The sequence below is a fragment of the Rattus norvegicus genome, chromosome X (genome assembly GCF_021556685.1).
Source record: "Rattus norvegicus strain SHRSP/BbbUtx chromosome X, alternate assembly SHRSP_T2T, whole genome shotgun sequence".
Classification (NCBI taxonomy): Eukaryota; Metazoa; Chordata; class Mammalia; order Rodentia; family Muridae; genus Rattus; species Rattus norvegicus.
The window spans coordinates 114,404,009-114,427,696 of record NC_141554.1 but is presented as its reverse complement, the minus strand read 5'-3'; the positions used below and the strand labels follow the sequence as shown (position 1 = coordinate 114,427,696).

The 23,688-nt window shown below is 39.1% G+C and overlaps 1 protein-coding gene across 1 annotated transcript in view; it reads left to right on the top strand.

Annotated features, from left to right (window-relative positions):
• The window catches only part of Gucy2f (guanylate cyclase 2F), a 97,823-nt gene that overhangs the window by 53,257 nt on the left and 20,878 nt on the right, over nt 1-23,688 (top strand). The window contains 5 exon segments of the mRNA NM_053831.2: nt 145-234; nt 11,856-12,032; nt 14,209-14,365; nt 19,375-19,524; nt 22,635-22,783. Of these exon segments, the coding sequence (NP_446283.1) occupies nt 145-234; nt 11,856-12,032; nt 14,209-14,365; nt 19,375-19,524; nt 22,635-22,783 (723 nt within the window).

Sequence of the window (23,688 nt, the reverse complement as noted above, 5' to 3'; positions counted from 1 at the left end):
GTTTCCATGGGGTAGGGGATGGGGAAGGAGAAAAAGACATCGGTTCTTATTGGTATTCTTACTCTTAGTCTTTTATGTGGGAGAGACCTTGCTCTGGCTGCTCACGACTGCATCTCATCAGCTTTCTTTCCCTTTTCTTTCCAGGGTGACTGGGTATGGCTGAAAAAGTTCCCTCCTGGAGATTTTGGGGACATTAAGTCTATCAAATCAAGTGCAAGTGATGTGTTTGAAATGGTATGAGAACCCCTCATTTATATATATTCCCATTGAAATAAATTTCTTTCTTCCAGGAACTGCCAGTAGGTAGGAGACAGTCTTACAAACCTAGAGCAAGTACACAGTTGTTATTGTGAGATTGGTACAATCCTGTGACACAGTGGCAAAGTCATGAAAATGAAAGACACTTACTCTGAATCAAAGAAGGAGCTTCCTTAACTTGAGCCCCGAGCCTTCACGTTTCTGTTTGCAAAATGTCTGTTTACTACGTTCCCTTCTATGCTGGGAAGAGAATTAAGAGACAATATATACAATACTTCTTGCAAATTCCTGGCTTATAACTTCTTTATAAAATGATGCCTATTAAGGTAATTATCAACTAAGCATACCATAATCATTCACAAGCCCATTTTTTCAGACCTTGAAGACTCACCTGCTAATTATTGTTTAGAATATGGTTATTTTCCTAACTCCACTAGCTATGTTCAAAGTGTCCTTGGATGGTTTACTTAAGAAAGCAGCCTATAAATAAGTCAGGCATTATCTCTTTTAAGCCATTTAAATTCTTGTCTCCTCCTTGAACTTGGATTGGAGTCTATAAAAGATTTGTGGATATTGTCTTTGGTTCTTTCAAACACTAGTAATAGTAAATTTATCCACATTTGCAAAGCAGGCAAATCGTTCCAACAAATCTGAATGAGGACCGGCTGTATGCAGACCAAGTGCAAGTGAGAAAAGAAAGGAAACAAGGGGTATGACCTGTGGGGAACAAGGTGTGTCCTAAAGTTTCAGATGAAATATCATGATATGGTATTTCTGTTACATAGGATTTTGGTGCCTGGAGCTGAAGGGAAAATAATTGGAGATAAATTCGAGAGGACCAAGGCAGCTGAAACAGTCCATTTCTCAGTGATTTTATAACCTGAGAGGCTAACCTCCCCAAATCTATATTCAAAATAAAAAGACAAAGTGGCTCAAACTGGGGGAAGTTGACAAAATACAAGAGTGTGAATAAACAGATGAGCCAAAGTAGGAGTTGTGCATTACACCATTTTTTCCTGTGTGTGTGTGTGTGCGTGCATGTGTGTGTGTATGTGTGTGTGTGTGTGTGTGTGTGTGTGTTTGTGTGTGTTGACTTTTAATTTTGGCATAATTCAATTTTATGGACGAACCCTCCTGAATCTTTCGGGGACTTTTGTGGACTCTGCTCAGATTGGCACTTGCTTACCGTTTGCTCAGTTTACTTGGGCTACAGTGATAGAAAACAATTATAAAGCAATTTTTTCTGATGTCAGTTTACACTCTCTGTTCTCATATTGTAGTTTCCTATATGTCTTTTTGGGGTCTGTTAATACGAGAGCTTCTAAGAGTTCTCTACTTTTCACCTTATTATTTTTAAAGAATTCTGGCCAGTTACTGGTAGATCAACCCTCCACCTGGTTTTGCCTAATCTTCTTATGGTTTGCTTTATGCATCTTTAGTCCGATCATTTGAGGAGTGATGTAGTCTTCTTCTGTGCACTTTATCCAAAAGGCACACAATTTCTCGCTGGTGATATTAACTTGGAGTATTTTGTTGAGCTACATGGTTTCCTTGCCAACGAGTTACTTTTCCTCACAGTAATTAATACATAAGTTTTTACACAGTTTGAATCATAGAGATCGTTTGCTTGGATTTATGAGCTAGGATCTCACTCTGTAAAAAACGTTGGCCTGTAGCTCACTTTGTAGTACAGGCTGGCCCTCAAATCATAGCAATAATCCTACCTTAGCCTTCTAAGAACTGAGATTAAAGGTGTGAGACATCATGCTTGGGTCTTTTTGATTTTTGTATAGCCCAGTCTTATTCAGTATTTTACTTACTAGTTGATAATTTTGTAAGATTAAAATTTTCTGTACTTATTGGTTGACATTTATTATAAGAAAGATCCTTCCCTTCTTCCCTATTATTTACATTTTATTCTTCAATCATTATGCATGCATAAAAAGCTTTCCAATTGGTTAGGGAGGTCAACATCTTTGCCATATTTCTGGTTTTAAAATAAAAGGATTTAATACAGTTCATGTTAACTGTAAATCTCTCTCTCTCTCTGTCTCTCTGTTTCTTTCTCTGTCTCTGTGTCTCTGTCTCTGTCTCTCTCTCTCTCTCACACACACACACACATATGTGTGTGTGTATGAATTTTTATCATGCAAGTTTCTCAAAACCATTTTTTTACCTTTTGATATGGCTATTGTTTATGTCTTTATTCGGTTAATATAGTAATTTACATTGTTTTAAAATAAGTATTGGATAAACTTTAATATAGCTGGGATAAATTCCACTTGTTCATTGAACACTGTCAAGAACTTCTGGATGATACTTTAGAGATTTTTTTTTTTGCCATATTTATTGATAGGATCATTCTTTATCTTATGTATCTTTACCATACTCTTGTCAATATGGTTTTCACTTACTATTAAAATTTCCCTATTTATTAATTCCATGATTTTTCTTTGCATTCTTTGATGTTCTAATGTTATAGGTATACAAGTTAGTGTACTAGTAAATACTTTGCATGTCTATGTGAAAAATAACCAATTTTAAGTATTTTCTGATTGTGGTTTTGTAAATACTTTCATTATGAGTGTTTTTTTCTATTTTTACCTACCTATGTAATGAAAGAATTCTGTAAAATTTGTTTCCTCAGCTCCAGGACACAGCTACACATGCACATTTATGATAGCAAGGTCTTTTATTATTATAAAACATTCACTTTTAGCTCTGGGAATACTTATTTTTCTGATTTGATTTTGTGTAGTCTATTTTCCTATCATGTTACTGTAACATCTTTTGGGTTTTAATATTCACTTCTGTCAAGGAACATGCATTTGTTTCCTTTTGCCCCTTCTCCACACTATTCTGCAACCTCTAGCCGGTAAGAACAGTCTTTAGTACACTGGGGCACCAACTGAAATTGTTCAAAGTTTGATCAGCTATCTCTCCTCCATCTCATTTATTCCTCTGTTTTACTTGGTTCATTTTTCTTGCCTTTGGACTAAAAATATGTGGAGGGACTTCAGTTTGCTTTTTATATTTGCATCTTAGGTATACTTTATTGGATTTTTTAATTAATTGTTCTAGAAAGTCTTGAATACATTTTTAATTTGTCATAATGTACTTAGAGTTAATATTATACCATTTTTCCTAAAATATGGGGAATTTGTGAACTTGTTGCTCTTTTTACCTTGTCTATATTCCTTGCTTTACAGTTTGAATGTGTATTACCTCCATGTCAGATTTTACTTTAAATGCTTATATATTTTATAGAAACTAAATCAATAAAATAAAACACACTTTTATATTTATTATCACATTTACTATTTGTAATGATTTTTATATTTCCTAATAGTTGATATATTCCTAACACTGTTAGAAAGATGTGGAAACAAAAAAAGTGGTATAAAAATTTTTAAAGTCAGGGATGAAGAGATGACTTGGCAGTTCAGAGTAATGGCATTTCTTCAAGAGGACCCTAATTCAGTTCCTAGTCCCTATATTGGGTGGCTCATTATCCTTTGTAACTCCAGTTCCGGGGAATCTACCACTTTATTCTGGCTTTTTTTTTATTGTCTTTTTTTTTTTATTAACTTGAGTATTTCTTATATACATTTCGAGTGTTATTCCCTTTCCCGGTTTCCGGGCAAACATCCCCCTCCCCCCTCCCCTTCCTTATGGGTGTTCCCCTCCCAACCCTCCCCCCATTGCCGCCCTCCCCCCATAGACTAGTTCACTGGGGGTTCAGACTTAGCAGGACCCAGGGCTTCCCCTTCCACTGGTGCTCTTACTAGGATATTCATTGCTACCTATGGGGTCAGAGTCCAGGGTCAGTCCATGTATAGTCTTTAGGTAGTGGCTTAGTCCGTGGAAGCTCTGGTTGCTTGGCATTGTTGTTCATAAGGGGTCTCGAGCCCCTTCAAGCTCTTCCAGTTCTTTCTCTGATTCCTTCAATAGGGGACCTATTCTCAGTTCAGTGGTTTGCTGCTGGCATTCGCCTCTGTATTTGCTGTATTCTGGCTGTGTCTCTCAGGAGCGATCTACATCCGGCTCCTGTCGGTCTGCACTTCTTTGCTTCATCCATCTTGTCTAATTGGGTGGCTGTATATGTATGGGCCACATGTGGGGCAGGCTCTGAATGGGTGTTCCTTCAGTCTCTGTTTTAATCTTTGCCTCTCCCTTCCCTGCCAAGGGTATTCTTTTTCCTCATTTAAAGAAGGAGTGAAGCATTCACATTTTGATCATCTGTCTTGAGTTTCGTTTGTTCTAGGGATCTAGGGTAATTCAAGCATTTGGGCTAATAGCCACTTATCAATGAGTGCATACCATGTATGTCTTTCTGTGATTGGGTTAGCTCACTCAGGATGATATTTTCCAGTTCCAACCATTTGTCTACGAATTTCATAAACTCGTTGTTTTTGATAGCTGAGTAATATTCCATTGTGTAGATGTACCACATTTTCTGTATCCATTCCTCTGTTGAAGGGCATCTGGGTTCTTTCCAGTTTCTGGCTATTATAAATAAGGCTGCGATGAACATAGTGGAGCACGTGTCTCTTTTATATGTTGAGGCATCTTTTGGGTATATGCCCAAGAGAGGTATAGCTGGATCCTCAGGCAGTTCAATGTCCAATTTTCTGAGGAACCTCCAGACTGATTTCCAGAATGGTTTTACCAGTCTGCAATCCCACCAACAATGGAGGAGTGTTCCTCTTTCTCCACATCCTCGCCAGCATCTGCTGTCACCTGAGTTTTTGATCTTAGCCATTCTCACTGGTGTGAGGTGAAATCTCAGGGTTGTTTTGATTTGCATTTCCCTTATGACTAAAGATGTTGAACATTTCTTTAGGTGTTTCTCAGCCATTCGGCATTCCTCAGCTGTGAATTCTTTGTTTAGCTCTGAACCCCATTTTTTAATAGGGTTATTTGTTTCCCTGCGCTCTAACTTCTTGAGTTCTTTGTATATTTTGGATATAAGGCCTCTATCTGTTGTAGGGTTGGTAAAGATCTTTTCCCAATCTGTTGGTTGCCGTTTTGTCCTAACCACAGTGTCCTTTGCCTTACAGAAGCTTTGCAGTTTTATGAGATCCCATTTGTCGATTCTTGATCTTAGAGCATAAGCCATTGGTGTTTTGTTCAGGAAATTTTTTCCAGTGCCCATGTCTTCCAGATGCTTCCCTAGTTTTTCTTCTATTAGTTTGAGTGTGTCTGGTTTGATGTGGAGGTCCTTGATCCACTTGGACTTAAGCTTTGTACAGGGTGATAAGCATGGATCGATCTGCATTCTTCTACATGTTGCCCTCCAGTTGAACCAGCACCATTTGCTGAAAATGCTATCTTTTTTCCATTGGATGGTTTTGGCTCCTTTGTCAAAAATCAAGTGACCATAGGTGTGTGGGTTCATTTCTGGGTCTTCAATTCTATTCCATTGGTCTATCTGTCTGTCTCTGTACCAATACCATGCAGTTTTTATCACTATTGCTCTGTAATACTTCTTGAGTTCAGGGATAGTGATTCCCCCTGAAGTCCTTTTATTGTTGAGAATAGCTTTAGCTATCCTGGGTTTTTTGTTATTCCAGATGAATTTGCAAATTGTTCTGTCTAACTCTTTGAAGAATTGGATTGGTATTTTGATGGGGATTGCATTGAATCTGTAGATTGCTTTTGGTAAAATGGCCATTTTTACTATATTAATCCTGCCAATCCATGAGCATGGGAGATCTTTCCATCTTCTGAGGTCTTCTTCAATTTCTTTCCTCAGTGTCTTGAAGTTCTTATTGTACAGATCTTTTACTTGCTTGGTTAAAGTCACACCGAGGTACTTTATATTATTTGGGTCTATTATGAAGGGTGTCGTTTCCCTAATTTCTTTCTCGGCTTGTTTCTCTTTTGTATAGAGGAAGGCAACTGATTTATTTGAGTTAATTTTATAGCCAGCCACTTTGCTGAAGTTGTTTATCAGCTTTACTAGTTCTCTGGTGGAACTTTTGGGATCACTTAAATATACTATCATGTCATCTGCAAATAGTGATATTTTGACCTCTTCTTTTCTGATCTGTATCCCTTTGATCTCCTTTTGTTGTCTGATTGCTCTGACTAGAACTTCAAGAACTATATTGAATAAGTAGGGAGAGAGTGGGCAGCCTTGTCTAGTCCCTGATTTTAGTGGGATTGCTTCAAGTTTCTCTCCATTTAGTTTAATGTTAGCAACTGGTTTGCTGTATATGGCTTTTACTATGTTTAGGTATGGGCCTTGAATTCCTATTCTTTCCAGGACTTTTATCATGAAGGGGTGTTGAATTTTGTCAAATGCTTTCTCAGCATCTAATGAAATGATCATGTGGTTCTGTTCTTTCAGTTTGTTTATATAATGGATCACGTTGATGGTTTTCCGTATATTAAACCATCCCTGCATGCCTGGGATGAAGCCTACTTGATCATGGTGGATGATTGTTTTGATGTGCTCTTGAATTCGGTTTGCCAGAATTTTATTGAGTATTTTTGCGTCGATATTCATAAGGGAAATTGGTCTGAAGTTCTCTTTCTTTGTTGTGTCTTTGTGTGGTTTAGGTATAAGAGTAATTGTGGCTTCGTAGAAGGAATTTGGTAGGGCTCCATCTGTTTCAATTTTGTGGAATAGTTTGGATAATATTGGTATGAGGTCTTCTATGAAGGTTTGATAGAATTCTGCACTAAACCCGTCTGGACCTGGGCTCTTTTTGGTTGGGAGACCTTTAATGACTGCTTCTATTTCCTTAGGAGTTATGGAGTTGTTTAACTGGTTTATCTGTTCCTGATTTAACTTCGATACCTGGTATCTGTCTAGGAAATTGTCCATTTCCTGAAGATTTTCAAATTTTGTTGAATATAGGTTTTTATAGTAAGATCTGATTATTTTTTGAATTTCCTCTGAATCTGTAGTTATGTCTCCCTTTTCATTTCTGATTTTGTTAATTTGGACGCACTCTCTGTGTCCTCTCGTTAGTCTGGCTAAGGGTTTATCTATCTTGTTGATTTTCTCAAAGAACCAACTTTTGGTTCTGTTGATTCTTTCTATGGTCCTTTTTGTTTCTACTTGGTTGATTTCAGCTCTGAGTTTGATTATTTCCTGCCTTCTACTCCTCCTGGGTGTATTTGCTTCTTTTTGTTCTAGAGCTTTTAGGTGTGCTGTCAAGCTGCTGACATATGCTCTTTCCTGTTTCTTTCTGCAGGCACTCAGCGCTATGAGTTTTCCTCTTAGCACAGCTTTCATTGTGTCCCATAAGTTTGAGTATGTTGTATCTTCATTTTCATTAAATTCTAAAAAGTTTTTAATTTCTTTCTTTATTTCTTCCTTGACCAGGTTATCATTGAGTAGAGCATTGTTCAATTTCCACGTATATGTGGGCATTCTTCCCTTATTGTTATTGAAGACCAGTTTTAGGCCGTGGTGGTCCGATAGCACGCATGGGATTATTTCTATCTTTCTGTACCTGTTGAGGCCCGTTTTTTGACCAATTATATGGTCAATTTTGGAGAAAGTACCATGAGGAGCTGAGAAGAAGGTATATCCTTTTGCTTTAGGATAGAATGTTCTATAAATATCCGTTAAGTCCATTTGGCTCATGACTTCTCTTAGTCTGTCGACATCACTGTTTAATTTCTGTTTCCATGATCTGTCCATTGATGAGAGTGGGGTGTTGAAATCTCCCACTATTATTGTGTGAGGTGCAATGTGTGCTTTGAGCTTTAGTAAGGTTTCTTTTACGTATGTAGGTGCCCTTGTATTTGGGGCATAGATATTTAGGATTGAGAGTTCATCTTGGTGGATTTTTCCTTTGATGAATATGAAGTGTCCTTCCTTATCTTTTTTGATGACTTTTAGCTGGAAATTGATTTTATTTGATATTAGAATGGCTACTCCAGCTTGCTTCTTCTGACCATTTGCTTGGAAAGTTGTTTTCCAGCCTTTCACTCTGAGGTAGTGTCTGTCTTTGTCTCTGAGCTGTGTTTCCTGTAGGCAGCAGAATGCAAGGTCCTCGTTGCGTATCCAGTTTGTTAATCTATGATCTTTTTATTGGGGAGTTGAGGCCATTGATATTGAGAGATATTAAGGAATAGTGATTATTGTTTCCCTTTATATTCATATTTGGATGTGAGGTTATGTTTGTGTGCTTTCATTCTCTTTGTTTTGTTGCCAAGACGATTAGTTTCTTGCTTCTTCTAGGGTATAGCTTGCCTCCTTATGTTGGGCTTTACCTTGTAGTGCTGGATTTGTAGAAAGATATTGTGTAAATTTGGTTTTGTCATGGAATATCTTGGTTTCTCCATCAATGTTAATTGAGAGTTTTGCTGGATACAGTATTTATTCTGGCTTTTATGGGACCACACATATGTGTCATACATTCTTATATACATACAGATACATAAATAAAAATATATACCTTTTTAAAAGTTCAAAAAGTCCTCTGGCTCTTGCAGTATTTGGGTTGGCTCTATTACATCATAAAAGTTCTAATATAGGGGCAGGCAACATGGCTAAGAAGTTAGGAGCACACTGTGCTTTCTGAGAGAATTCAATTTCGATTCCCACAACCACCTGAAACTAAAGCTCCATTGGACCTAATGTGTCTGAGGTGACCTGCATTCACATATACATGTGTGTGCATGCATGCATGCATGAGCACAGACAAAAGCATGCACAGATATACAGGATTAAAAATTAAAATAAGGGAAAAAATAATCCTGAAAAATTCCATTTCCAGTACCTAAATAATATATTCGATATGACTATTCACTTTTGGGTAGTAGGCAGTAGGTAGAGCAGTATGGTAATATAAACAATACTTTATACGATTATCAAAACAAAATAATGTGCTAGAAACAGACAGACATGTGTAGCCAATTAGGCAATTGAGGTAGAAAAAGAAATCTTGCTGCTGCAATATGCATCAATGGATAGTTTAATAATACCTAGTATGGGAAAAGGGGGATGGGCTTATCTCTGATGTTGCCATATTTCAGCATGCTTTTTAATTGGCCAAAGAAGTATTTAAGGTTATGTATTTGACCCAGAAGCAGGTATTTCTGCGAGTTGAAGGCTTAAGAATATTATATTAGAGAGGTGAATACCAAAGATCCTGATATAAGACACATTGAAATTTTGATGTTAAACTGCTAAGTAAGCATCGTGGTAGAGGAATAATATATGTCTACCTAGTAAACATTCACCTTGTGAGTGCGTTTCAGACTTTCTCTCCATCATATTTGGAATCTCCGTAGGACATGCTTGCATGTAGGTATTTATATAATTTCAAAACAGGACCTTCTCTCATGTTTGCAGCTGAGGATGGGTGGTTGTAAAGTCCAGGCAGAGATGTAGATCTGAAAGATGCCGTTATTCTCCCAAATATTTAATGCCATTTTTTTCCTGGAGATTGAACCCAGAAAACATGTATGTGGTCATTCATTCTGCTGTAACTCCAGTCTTCATATGTTTTGTTTCTGGGACAGGTTTTCATTATGTTGCCTCCGCTGGCCTGAAGGTTACTATGTAGCCTTGAACTCACAGAGATCTTCCTGCCTTGCCTACTGAGTGCTGACATTAAAAGCATATGCCACCACACTGGGACCATTTACTGTGTTAAACGCTGCAAACATTTTCAAACAATAACAAAAGATGGTTATTCTTGATTGGCAGGTGATCCTCCTTTAATGCGGTGGTTTAAAAACCCAGGCTATAGCGATATTATGGCTCTGCTATCTCTTATGATCTTGTAAACATGTATATTTAACCATGGAATTGGAAAATAATATGCAACTGAGATTATTTGCTTCTAGGTTAAAAGCCTTAACCTAGAAATGGGGGCATATCCCTTCTCTTCTATTCTATTGATTAGACATCAATAATATTGCTATGCTTAGCTTCAATAGAGGAAAGGGGATGTGAGTTATTTTCCTAATCAGTTTTTATTATTTCTGGAACACAGTTCCAGAGACCAGTAGTTTTGGTTGTTTGGTTAATAAAAGAATGAAATCTTAGAAGAAGGTGCTTAATTTATTATATGTAAGCTGAGATTTCATGTCTTCTTTAATTGGTTTAGGTTGAAGTGGACTAATAATTGCGAAGGGTCAGGTCTTTATGCTTAATAGGCAAATGAGATAGTCCATAGTTCTCACTCCTATAAGGGTTAACATAGTGTAGCTCAGACTATCTCATTGAAGGTCTTAACGGTATTATCTATACCAGTAAATGGATTGCAGCTTCTCCATACTCCATATGATAATCTTTGAAGTCTTTTTTCACTTCCCATATCATGGCATGTGATTTGTAGCTCCAATATACATCTGAGATCTAACCTGTTCCTAGTCCTTCAGTGTTGCTATTATTCTAAGCCTGTGTATACATGAGTGTGTGCACACTCACATATATATAAAACAAAGTATGGCCAGTATGTTGTATTTATTATATTCATGGAATTGGTTTCAGGAACCCTTCAGATACCAAAATCCACAATACCCAAATCTTTTACATAAAAGAGAAAAATACTTTGTATCCCACTTGTGTACATCCTACCATCTTTAAATTATGTCTTATTTATCTTGTGGCCATTACAATTTAAATTTTGTGTGCATAAAAGTATTGTTTTGGGAGTGAAAAGAAAAATACTGTATAAATGTTCAGTATATCTGGTAGCTTTAATATGCTTGGCCCAGCGAGTAGCTCTATTAGGAGGTGGGGCCTTGTTGGAGGAAGAGTGTCATCATGAGAGTGGGCTTTGGGAGTCTTCTCTGGCTGCTTTTGGATCAAGATATAGAACTCTTGGCACTTCCAGAACTATGCCTGCTTTAACATTGTCATTCTTTCTGCCTTGATGACAATGGACTGAACCTTTGAACCTATAAGCCTGCTCCAATTAAATGTCTTTTATGATGGTTGCCTTGATCATGGTGTCTCTTCACAACAATGGAAACTCTAACTTAAGACAATCTATGTGATTGAAATATTAATAGATTATAGTTATTTATATTTCATACCAGGGCTCTCTATGAGATTATATGTCACATACGATACTGAAATTATGATATTCACTCCATGACTTTTGGTTCCTGTCTATGTCTATAGCTTGATATTTCATATCCTCCCCACTGCAACTGTAGTCTGGGAAGACTAAACCTGTTGCAATTTTCTCAACTCAGAAGTATTCCTCCATCAGATCCACTGGCCAACTCTTTTATGTTCTTCAGTGTTCTACTTATCAGTTCTTAGGAAAGCTTCCTTTGATACCTGGCTCCCCCACTGACTGTCAAGATGAGATATTTAATCTCTGAGCTCACTCGGCATTTCATGGTCTAATTGAAAACACATTACGTGATAAATATAATTTTCAGATCACTTACCCGCTACTTTCCACTGAGTATGAGATCTTCTAGGACAAGTGGCTGCATTGTATTTATTCTTTTCTCATACATTTTATTTATTTCTTTACAGTTCACATAAAACAGCAGTTGTCTTAATCGTGACATTTTGCATATCCTTATTGTACCTTTTGTGCAGTACCGTGAACAGTAAGGAGCAGCAGCCAAAACAAGACAGCTGTGATTGGTCTCTGTCTTCTTTGCAGATGAAGGACCTGCGGCATGAAAATGTCAACCCTTTATTGGGCTTCTTCTATGATTCGGGGATGTTTGCCATCGTGTCAGAATTTTGTTCTCGAAGGAGCCTAGAAGACATACTTACACAAGACGATGTGAAACTTGATTGGATGTTCAAATCATCACTGCTGCTTGACCTCATCAAGGTTAATGGCAAACATAAAGGAGTCTTGGATTCTCCTCATAGATTTGAAACTGACAAAGATTTTGACTGTTGTTTTTAGTCTATTCTTTTTAGGTTAGGAATTTAAAATACTGAGGAGTGTTCTTTCCTATGGGCTGTTGTGATTACTTCACCTACTCTCCTTGTCTCTCAAGTCCTGAGTCTCCACCCTTTTATCACCCTTTTGTCTACATGTGTTTTAGGGTATTGATACAGAATATAACTGCACATGTTCCTTCTCAACTTGGGGTCCAGATTTCCCTCTCTTCTCATGTTTAACATCAAGCTCTCTTCTACTTTTAACCACCTTCCAGTTCTTTGCTTTGTAGCTATAGGGAAGTGGCCATTCCTAGAATCTTCTGTGTTGTGTAAAAGCAGCTGCTTGGTTTCATTTTCTAAAAGGTGTCACGGTCTAGAAGTAGACGATGAGACTTTGCATGTCTATATGGATGTGGAACTTTGCCTCTGAGAAAGACACTGATCATATAAGGTAGCACCTTCATTGTGTGTGCCATGGACATTACAATGGATATTTATGGAAAGGTCCATGGATGAGCTTCTATAGAGACAATGAACTCTCCAAGATAATATAAAGCTCTGTGTATGTGCATTTTAATGGAATTGGTTTGAATTATTGATTACTTGTTGAGCTATGTACACATTAATCACAGCCTTGAGTTTTGAAAAGCGACTTAAACATTTTCAAGGAGGTACAGAAGGGGAAGATATTATCTCATCCTCACTTTGTAAGATGGCCACAATCAAATCCCCAACACAGAGAGCCCCAGAGAGACTACCTGAGGCAGTCTTTATTTTGCAACATCTAGCCCAGGCCTATATGAGTAATAGTCAAGCACTAGCTAACCTGGAGAAAATCCTGCCTATTGTAGACTTGGTTTGCAAGTAATATAGAGACTATAGGGGCTCTGAGAGGACAACATGGAAATCATGGGACTACAAAGGGGTATCAAGTTTCAAAGCAGAAATAGCTCACTAAAAGGACACTTGGTATCAACAATTCTGAGATGACTTCACTAAAATACAGATATGCAGAAGGATTAAACCCATCTGGTGGAAAGTTCACACGCATCACATTTAAATTCATGTAAAGGCCCTCAAGCAACCCTAGAGAGCAGAAATACCTAGCTTTCTTCTTCATTTAGCTATTCTTTCATTTAAAATTAGTACATTTAATTAACATTTGAAATCAAGTGCTATAAATATATGTGGGGAAATATTGACATTTATCCAACCCTCATCTTTCATCACCTCTACACTAAGTTAAGCTAAAGCTAACAATTTGGAAACTAGATTTGAAATACATTCCATGCCTATTTACATTCTAGTATAACTATTTTATTTGTTTTGAATACACATGCCATCACATAACTTGGAGAGTCACAATTTGGTCCTTACTATTTGGTTTGTAGTTATATCAATATCAGTACACATGGATTGACCTTATTAGTATTGCAGAATGTTCAGTTAAGAATGTATGATTAGGGGTTGGGGATTTGGCTCAGTGGTAGAGCGCTTACCTAGGAAGCGCAAGGTCCTGGGTTCGGTCCCCAGCCCCAGAAAAAAAAAAGAATGTATGATAAATCTTTCCCTTACTGATAATTTAGTTTATTTCCAATTGTATACCATATAAAAAATCAAAACTTCTGTTTGCACTCTTCTTGCTCTGTTTGTATATAAGTAAGCATACATGCTTTTTCTGAAGAATTAGAAGCCTATAGTATACATATTTTAAAAAAATTGCAGCTCCTGTTGAATTGCCAACCTGCAAAGTCACACCAAGTTCCCACTTTTGCTGGTAATGGATGAAAGATACATTAGATCTGCTTTGCAAAATCAGAATCTCCCAGTTCCTGGCAATTACATGCGAATGGATCCATCTTGTGCTTGAGATGTCAATAGATCTCCTAGTAGCACTTACTTCTAAATAAATGCAAGCTATGATTCTTAATCAAAGCCAAACATTTTAGAGCTAGAATGGACCTAAACATTTGTCAAAGGTTTACTTTGCCTTTGCCTACAAATAAGAGAAAAAGCTTGAATTCTGGTCATAATTGCCAATGCCATTAACGACCTCAGAAATTGGCCCTAAAAGCATCAAATAGTGAGTGTCTAAATAAGTTTTATTGTATCATCTGCAGGGAATGAAATACTTACACCACAGAGAATTTATTCATGGGAGGCTAAAGTCTCGGAACTGTGTGGTAGACGGACGTTTTGTACTAAAAGTGACAGATTATGGCTTTAATAACATTTTAGAAATGCTGAGACTCTCTGAAGAGGAACCTTCTGAAGAAGGTAAGCAATGAATTGTACCCTCGGATGTACACAAGGTAACTTCAAGGTTCAAATGAAACTATGCATAGAATTAAAGCTTTAGAGTGATTTCCACTCCTCACTTTTGTTGAAAATCCAGCCTCTTTTCCAAGCCAAGGGACTTGAATGAAGTCTGCAAGCTGTAACCTCAGCCCAGCCCTTCCTTCCAAACAAAGCCATTGCAATAATGTTCAGTCCCTGCTGAGGCAGGATTAGGCTGTATTGTTTAGACACCCCAGCAGTCCCTGGAGAATCTTGCTGAGTGCTAGGCACACAGTAGGCACTCAATAAATACTTGTCAGATTGAATGGAGAGTAATTTAGAAGCTGGACCCCCAGGAAGTATATTCTCAAATGGGATGTCACTAGAGCGTATCAGTACCGTGTCTCTGAGAGAAAGAAGCCCCCTGCAAATGAGTGCTCTATGGGTTGTGTGTATGGCTTTAGAGAGAGTGACAGACTTGTAAGTAAGCAGGCATGCTTGTGACATCCATTGTGTGTGTGTGTGTGTTTGTGTGTGTGTGTGTGTGTGTGTGTGTGTGTGTGTGTGTGTGTGTGTGCGCGCGCGCGCGAGTGCTGTCTTCTGTCTAGTGCACCAGTAGCAGCACTAAGGAATTCCTGGCAGACTCATAACTCATCAAGACTAAAAGAAAAAATCTGAGCTGTGGGAGAACAGACCATCCCCCAAAGACAGGAGGGTAGAAAATAGTGGTCTTACAAGTTTTAGAACTGCTGACTTACCTACCTGGGAGGCAAGAACAATAAAAGACGGAGAGCCACATGCCCAGATAGAGAGCCGTTCTTTGAGGGCATCATACCTGCACTTCCCCAACCAAATGCATGCAGCACTAAACTGTAGGAGTCCATTTAGTCTAACTCTCCCACTTACAGATTAGAGAGCAGAGAGGCTCCTGAGTTATTCAAACCATACGGCTACTTCACAGCAATTCAATTCAGGTCTTCATTCATTCAACAAACCCCAGTTTTCTCTTTCTCTGTTCATTCACATTCTGGAGGAGTTGAAAGTCTTGAAAATCATAGTGACAACTGTGATATTTTCCCTCTCCCACTCCTCTCCCTCCACTCCCAGTCCCTGACATAACTGTGTTGTAATTACTTGTCTAATTCTAGTTTGAATGCCTAGTTTGCCATTTGCCTTGCCTTACAACAGGGTGTTGGGAGAATAGCTGCAGAGATGGCAGGTCCTTAGCATTCTATACAAATCAGACATCTGGAAAAGGTAAAACACAATACTTTTCAGAGTTCATTTCACATTTATTTTACAGACTGACAAAACTTTCAACCTTAGGGACATTCGGTCATAACCTGGGAAAAGGGTATCTTCAGTTGTGTGTGACTGTGCCTATATCAGTGCCTATGCCTCTGTGTATGTGTGTGTGGGTGAGTAGGTGTGCACTGTCTACAGTCTCCGTCTGTATCTTGGTTTCTTACTCTTATTTTGCTTCACTCTTCAAACTGAAGCCTATTCTTCACATACTGTACCTGGAGGGAACTTTCTAGACTGCAAATCTGATTTTGTTATAGGTATCCCTCACTGAATGGCCTTTTACTGCCTTTAGGGTAAAGTTCAAATTCCTTTACATGACATATGAGTCTTATTTGGTATGGGTTTAATACCGATAGCCTCTATCTCTCTGATCCAGCCCCGCTGAACTCCTTCAGGTTGTTTATATATATTGAGCTTCCTCTTCCTTCCAGCCCTTTTACATTTGCTGTGCTTTCTGTCTGGGATACTCTGCCTTTCTCATCATCATAAGCATTTATCTGAGCATAGCTAAGTTCTCCGCCTTTAGGACTCAGCTTAAAGTACTGTTGCACTGAGTGGTTTCCTATGACTCCTTATGCCCAGCTAAGTTCTTCTTTTCAAGAGTCTCTTTAAGGTCAACAGAATTTACTGGGGATTTGTACTTGGTTTTCTTTTCCCTACACCCAAACTATAATCTCAGTGGAGGTAAGAAGCAGGTTTGAGTCCACGGTTTCTAGTAGAATAAATATTCATTAGCTTAGCAAATGAATGAGATGGAATAAAATGTTGGAACTGATCTCCTACCTTAAATGATGAGGCTTATAGCGCCTTATAATTGGAAAGTCTTTGAAGGTCATCTGACTCAACTTTTGCTTTGGGAAAATTGAGTTAAAACTGATTCCTGGTCAAGCTGGGATTTAGAAACCCAGGTCTCTTGACTTGCAGTTCTGTATTTTATTAAATGTTCTATTAGCACGGTTCTTCAAAGTTGACTTTACTGATGGAATAAGCTCAGACTTAGTAGTGGCTACAACTTATATAAGAGAAGGCAAAATAATTTCTTCTAGTTTTTCTGACACCCCTTGTGTAATAGTAACTAGTGGCTGTTGCTTGCTTCTGGAGTGGACAAGAGGAAGGGGAAGCAGGTTGGAAGATGGGGATGAGTGTTCATTATTGTCCCATTTCAACTGTCTGACTGCAGTCCAGATCCAAGCTCTTTTTAGCCATTAACAGCCTAGATGTTGGTGCTCTCTAAGAGTACTATTTGGAAATGATGGTGTTTAATCATCTAGTTTTTTTTTTACCAGACAGTTCGTTCCCCCCTCTGATGCTTTTAAATGTGCAGGGAGAGCATGCCAGGACAAAGACCATGTTTTGGTTTTGCTTTCAGATATCCACTCAGGCTCTCCTTCCTCAGCCTCCTCTTGAAATCTCACCTTCAGAGAAGGCATTCCTTTGACTAAAGGATCATTCAGCCATTTCAGGATTTTTATGAACTTCAGTCTCTCTAGGGAGGGAGGCATGAGAGCAAAACAACTGCCACGAGTGTGCCAGAGACATTCATAGAAGTGGGTGTTGGGTGAGAAGTCAGAAGTGCTTGTTAATTGAAAGCCAAAGTGAGAAAACAGGTACACGAAGAAGACTGAGTCTAGACGTTCTTGTTCCAAACTTTTCTTCTTGGTTGTCCAAAATTAAGGCTGCTTTCTCCTTCCCTGGGTTTTTACTAGCAAAACAAACAATCCCATGTTTTCTATGTACCTTCTTGCATCATAGGAACTTGTCTTCTAGGCTCCCATCTTCATATCCCCCCATTAAGCATGATGCAAAGTCGGCTGTCCCCAGCCTTAATCCTGGCCCTAACTTCTGTACTCCTTAGCAGGCATTCTTCAGCCTTCCCAGATGAATTTAGTTAGCGCAGATATTTGTTGGTTTAAATCAGATGACATTAGCCATATTCAACTATTCTTCAACTCTTATAAATGGTGCCTTTTCTATAGCTCTACAACAACAATTACAACAAAACCCCTGACTCCTCTTTGAACTTTCCTCTCTATATTATCAGGGCATTTACTCCATCCTCACAAAGCTAAGGGGAGGAGATGCCTGCCCTTGTCAATTTCATTTCTATTGTAACCCCAACTCTAGTATATCTGGTTCCTGGCTATGCTGCCACAACATACCCCCACTCAGGTCCCTTTCACCCCTGTGCAAGCTCTTGCTCCACTTCTTAGCTGATCGCCCTGACTCCAGCCCTTCTTCTTGCATCCAGCTTGTGCAGGCTGCCAGATTAATCTTCCCAAACAGTTTTCATCAAATCCCTCTTTAGCTCCAGCACCCCTACTGCCTTCTGTATTCACTCCAAATGCCTTCATTTGGCTCTCAGGGCCTCTCACACTCTGTCCCCATTCTTCTAGCTACCCTCCCTACCCCCACTTCATCAAGCCTTTCTCCCTTCTCATTATTCCTCAGCCCTTCACTAATCTGCTTACCACCTTCCCACCACCCACAATTTGCTCCTTTCCGCCTCTTGTTCTTCTGCTCATACTGTTCTTGCTTCCTGCAAAACCCTTACCTCTCAGCTCCAGAAGGTGCACCCTTGACCTTCTTAAAGAGCACATTTGAGATTTAACTTTTCCAGGAAGCCTTCCTAGATTAATTTAGCTAGTTCAGATGGCCGTTAGTTTATATCTGATGAAACTACCCATATTTAAGCATTCTTCACCTCACAGAAATTAGTTTATATCTGATGAAACTACCCATATTTAAGCATTCTTCACCTCACAGAAATCATCATTTTTATATATAGCTCCATAACAACAACAACAATCCTCTTTTGATTTTCCCCTTTATATTATAAAAATCGATTTCTTTATATATTAAGGTGCCTGCTACAAAGCGTTCCAACGTTCTCACTGGTAAAATCTATGAAAGGGAAGATAATTTTTTTTAACATGTATAGGGTCTAAAGTCATCAGAACATAGTCATTATTCAAATTTGGTTTTTAATCAATTCAATTTCTTGTACTATACAGTAGTACTCATCACTAGCTCTCTTGTATTGATTGCAATAAGGGATGTACATGGCTTTCTTGTCCTCTGGTCTGTGAACTCTTCTTCTGCAGAGTGAAGGTATGATTCATACTTGGAATCATTTTTCCACACAGCACAGTGCCTGGTACATATTTGCAGAACCAGGTAAGTAGCTACTGTACCATTTTGCTCTGCAAGGAACACAGGAGACCTGAGGATGTTCTAATCCGTTCAGAGAAGACCTGGAGAAAGCAAATTGTAAATCCCTGAGTCCTGGCACAATCAAATTACCAGACACATATAGATCTTAGTGAGCAGCAAATCCATGGCAACCAGTCTGGCGGTGCCCTTGCCTTTTCATGGAAACCTGCCAACTGCTACTTGCAGGCTCAAGAGAGAGAGAGAGAGAGAAAGCAAACACCAGAGAGTGTCTCTGCTTCTGGCGTCCTGACCTTCCCCACACCTTTATACTGTGTCTTACTGTGTGGTTGTGGGGGGTAGAGAGAGTAGTATGTTTTCTCTCTTTGTGTGTAATCCCTTAGATTAATAGATTTAGACCCTAAGGGGCACTAGCATGCTAGTCTGTCTAATAAAAATATAAAGCAGTTAATAAAACAGCACCCTTAGAGCCCTTTAGGGCATTGCAGATGTCAGTTAATCCTCCTTCCATTTATTAGACAATTCTTCCTTTGCAGAGCTGCTGTGGACGGCCCCTGAACTGTTAAGAGCCCCTGGGGGTATCAGGTTAGGTTCATTTGCAGGAGACGTCTATAGCTTTGCCATCATCATGCAAGAAGTGATGGTCCGGGGTGCTCCTTTCTGCATGATGGATCTGTCTGCCAAAGGTAAGCAGGAAGTGAGAAAAGGGCACTAGGGGTTCACTGTGTTCCATATCAGCAGGCCAGCCTAGACTGTCATGATTTGCTAGCAGACTGTTAACAGCCTGCTCCTCTGCAAAAGGCTAGCCTGTTTTGTGAACGTAGGATTTGGAGCCAGACAGCTTTAGGCATGTGGAAGAAATTCCCTCACCTAGGAAGCTGGTCATTTTGCAAACATGGATACAAATCAGGGACTTTAGGACCTATATCACTTTTCTAGTCTGCACTATCTCCACTGTGCAGTACCTCTGCTCCCCTGAGTTACTTTTTTACTAAGTACTTTGTTACAGATCGTGATACTCTGTGCTGTCAATCTTTTCAAATAGCACGCCGTAGATTTTTATGCCTGTCTCCCATTGAAATCTATGACTGTTAGGTAAGATGCATCAGTGGAGAATAAAATCATTGCATGAAAGTTTTACTGGTAACAGAAGAGCTGCGTATTCTCAAAGTGTAAGCTTACAGAATGCTTAGTAACTACAAATGGAAAAATAGTAAGTTTATAAGGTGAAGTGCCTGTGACATCACCTTAATCAAATGATTAAGGTTACCGTCACTTATAACAAGACATATGTACATTGTGTACCTCTGATAATATGCACTCATATAAGTACCCGACCTTTCTGCTCTTTAGTACTAAGATAGGTATATCACTTTTGTGGTGTGCTGCTCTTGATGAAAACAACAACAAAAACAAAAGCAAAGCACAAACTTCGAATCACTAGAGAACTTCAGATAAGTCCTAGTTGAATAATTAAAACCTAGTTGAATAACCAATACCAACCAGTAACTGAGCATGGTGGCACAGTGCTGTAATCCTAGTACTTGGGAGAGTGAGGCAGGGGGATGGCAAGTTACCTGCCAGTGTGGGCTATACAAATAAATGAATAACTGGTTAGTCCTTATCAAATGCATCTAAATCATGAAAGACAGACCAGAAAAGAAGACAGTTTCAAAGAGACGAAGACACAACAATTGCATGCAGAAAAAGATCTGGAATTAGATTATGGAACAAAAAACAAATACATTAGAGAAAACACTGATGAAATCCAAGGAAGGGTTGTAGTAATTGTGTCAGTGTCTTCAATGTTATTTCATGTTAACATTACAGTAAGCCCAGTGAGAAGTATGCAGGCAATCACTGAGGTACTTTGGCAACTTTTCTGGAAACCTAAATTTACTTCAAAGAAAAAGGTTTTTAAAATGTAGGCAATGGTTGGGGATTTAGCTCAGTGGTAGAGCGATTGCCTAGCAAGCACAAGACCCTGGGTTCAGTCCCCAGCTCCGAAAAAAAAAAGAAAAAAAAAAAGAAAAAAAAATGTAGGCAATGCCACTAGATTATATAGCTGTCTCTTGCCGCCGTCCACCTTTTTCCTTGTCACACCTTTGTTTAAAGCCCTCCGTCTTTTCTTCACCTCTGTCTAGATGAAGCTCCTCATGGGCACATATTCCATCCACTTCCGGCCTCTCTGAGTTCATCTCTTGCCACTTCTAGGATTCTAGTTAGTGCCTTGAGAGTACATGGTTCCCCCAGCCCCCACTGTGCTTTTTCACAAGCAATTCATAATGCCTAGAATTCTCTCATTTCCTCTCCAACTGGCCTCATCCAACTCCTGCTACCAACTCTGGAAATTCTCCTTTGACTTGTTCAGTATGTGTTAGGTATCCCCATCTGCCATTATCAGTATCTATTTGTTCCAGTGAAAGCATCTGTAATATTTTTTTTTTTTGCTTATCTCTTTGGACCATGAAATCCTCCAGGAAATGTGCCATGCCGGGCCTTAGCAAAGAATTGACCCAGTCAACTGTATATATTCTGCCCAAAGTAGACTTTCTGGAACAGTCTCTTTTTCAAGAGGTTCATTGCTATGGAATCTGTGGCACTGAAAGCCCCATTATGGGCTGCTATGAGTTAAAGGAGGCAAATCCAGGGCTGTACAAGGAGCTGATAAATCAGAAGCAAGAGCAGAACTCCTCCTATCATGCGTTTGGATATGCAGCAGCACTATTGACTCAGTACAGCCAATGCAGAGGTAGACTGAGCAGTCAAAGTTTGGTTGTTGATGCAGAAGTTAAAAGTTGGGGGCATTGGTGATGAGAAGACCTGGGATGAGCAGTAATTCTGAAGAAATAGAGGCCACAAATAAAGAGCTTGGATTTTATTCTGTTGGCAACAGAAGCCAGGAAGAGAATTTTGAATAAGAAATTGACATTGACATGGCTATATACATAGTTTTAGAATGATTTGGAGAAGTCCAGTCTGGAAACAGACAAATTAGTTTGAGGCCCAGTATGAGTTGATGGGGACATTGGGAACTAATGATTTTCTTCTATTTATTTAGTTTTTACTTTTGAAAAAAAAACTCAGTTTGTATAAATAAGCCTTTGGCCAATAAAAGACTTAGTTTATACAGGGTTCTATGCTCTTACAGTTGAGGCCTGAGGTATTTGAAAGCAGAGAATAAGTGGAGATTGCTTGAGTTCTGACCGGAAGTCTGTCATTTCCCATGTGACCTTTGGCAAGTCCCATACTCTGTGTGTTCCAGTTTTACCATCTTCTTCACAGAAAGCATCTGAATGCTCACCTCATTCATTTGTGCTAAGCATCCAATAACACAGCGCATACCAAGTGCCCATTTCATAGCTTGGCATACAATAAGTGGCATTCATTGATCAACATCCATGAGAGTTCCCTTTGTTTAGTGATTATCCAGGACCCACTTTGGGTGGTTATAGCCTTACAGAGAAGGCTCAATGTTTTTGTTCTGGTAATTGTGAGACTTAGGTGACTTGGGGATATCGAAGCTTCAGTATTGGAACTGGGCTTAGATAAGCCACACCTATAACATAGTAGAAGCAGGATAACATGATAACTCAATTATACTAAGATTCTGATTGATCAGTTTCTCGCTCCTTTCTCCAAAGTTTGACACAGCCTTTTCAGCGATGTCACCATTAAAGCTATCTAAGGAGAAATCAAAGAGAAGCTTTCTTCATTTTTTTTTTTCTCCTGACAAATCCCCTTCTTGGCTGAAAGTTATGATTCACAAACTTTTCTCTTTCTCGTGCCTTGCCAGAAGTCATAGACAGACTTAAAATGCCTCCCCCTGTGTATAGACCAGTGGTTTCTCCTGAGTTTGCCCCTCCAGAGTGTCTCCAGCTGATGAAGCAATGCTGGGCCGAGGCTGCAGAACAGCGACCAACTTTTGATGAAATATTTAACCAGGTAATTACTATTAGCATAATCACTGCTCGGTAGTTAGTCTCTCTGAGACTAAACTCACTGGGTCCTTATATTGTGGACAGGGCTTCCTTTCATAAGGGGAAAAGGTCATTTCACTTTCAAAAGCAGCCCGGGACTGGCTTTGAGGTCCTAAAGCCTGGAACATCACTGGCACATCCTCTACAGCCTAAGGTTTAGTTCTGGTGCTTCTGTGCCTGACTAACTTTTCTGAAGCACCCAAATCTGCTGGGATCAGCCTGTCAATGATGGAATTGAAGCACCAGTCATTTGGAAGAATTAGTACTGGAATTGTTGCCATGAGTATCCTGGGCACATGTGATACTCACATAGCTATGTTTCTATAAAAGTTTCTAGGGAACTCTAATGAGGACACTATTAAACATCTAAATGTTAGATGATGCCAGGTTGTTTTTGTAGGCTCAGAAAAAAAAATAGGTTTCTTAGGTTCCCTGAGAGCTACTGAAAAGAATGGGTACATGAAAAGTGATAACCCCTCTCCTTAAGATATGCATTTCTAAAGAGTCTGATCCAGGAAGAGGATGGAAGAAAAGACAGAGTTCCTCTGTGAGTGCATGTAATTTAAACTTTGTTCACTTGCTTGATAGAGAAATTGTGGATGTTCCCCATGAGTGCTATGTCAGCTCCGGAACAGAAGCATTTGAGCCTGGCTAGGGTCCAGCCCTGAGCTGCCTTATGACTGGCAGGTATGTGAGGCAGAAAAAGAGAAAGACTTTGACTGAAAGCCTGAAAGGTTCCTGCTTTTGAAGTCATCCGTGTCCTCCAGCTAACAATACTTCCATTAGTCTGGCTGGAGTTCTTGAGGACACTCTAACAGATGTTCAATGGCATGGAAAAAGCAAAGGACCATAAAGGTCACATTTCTAAAA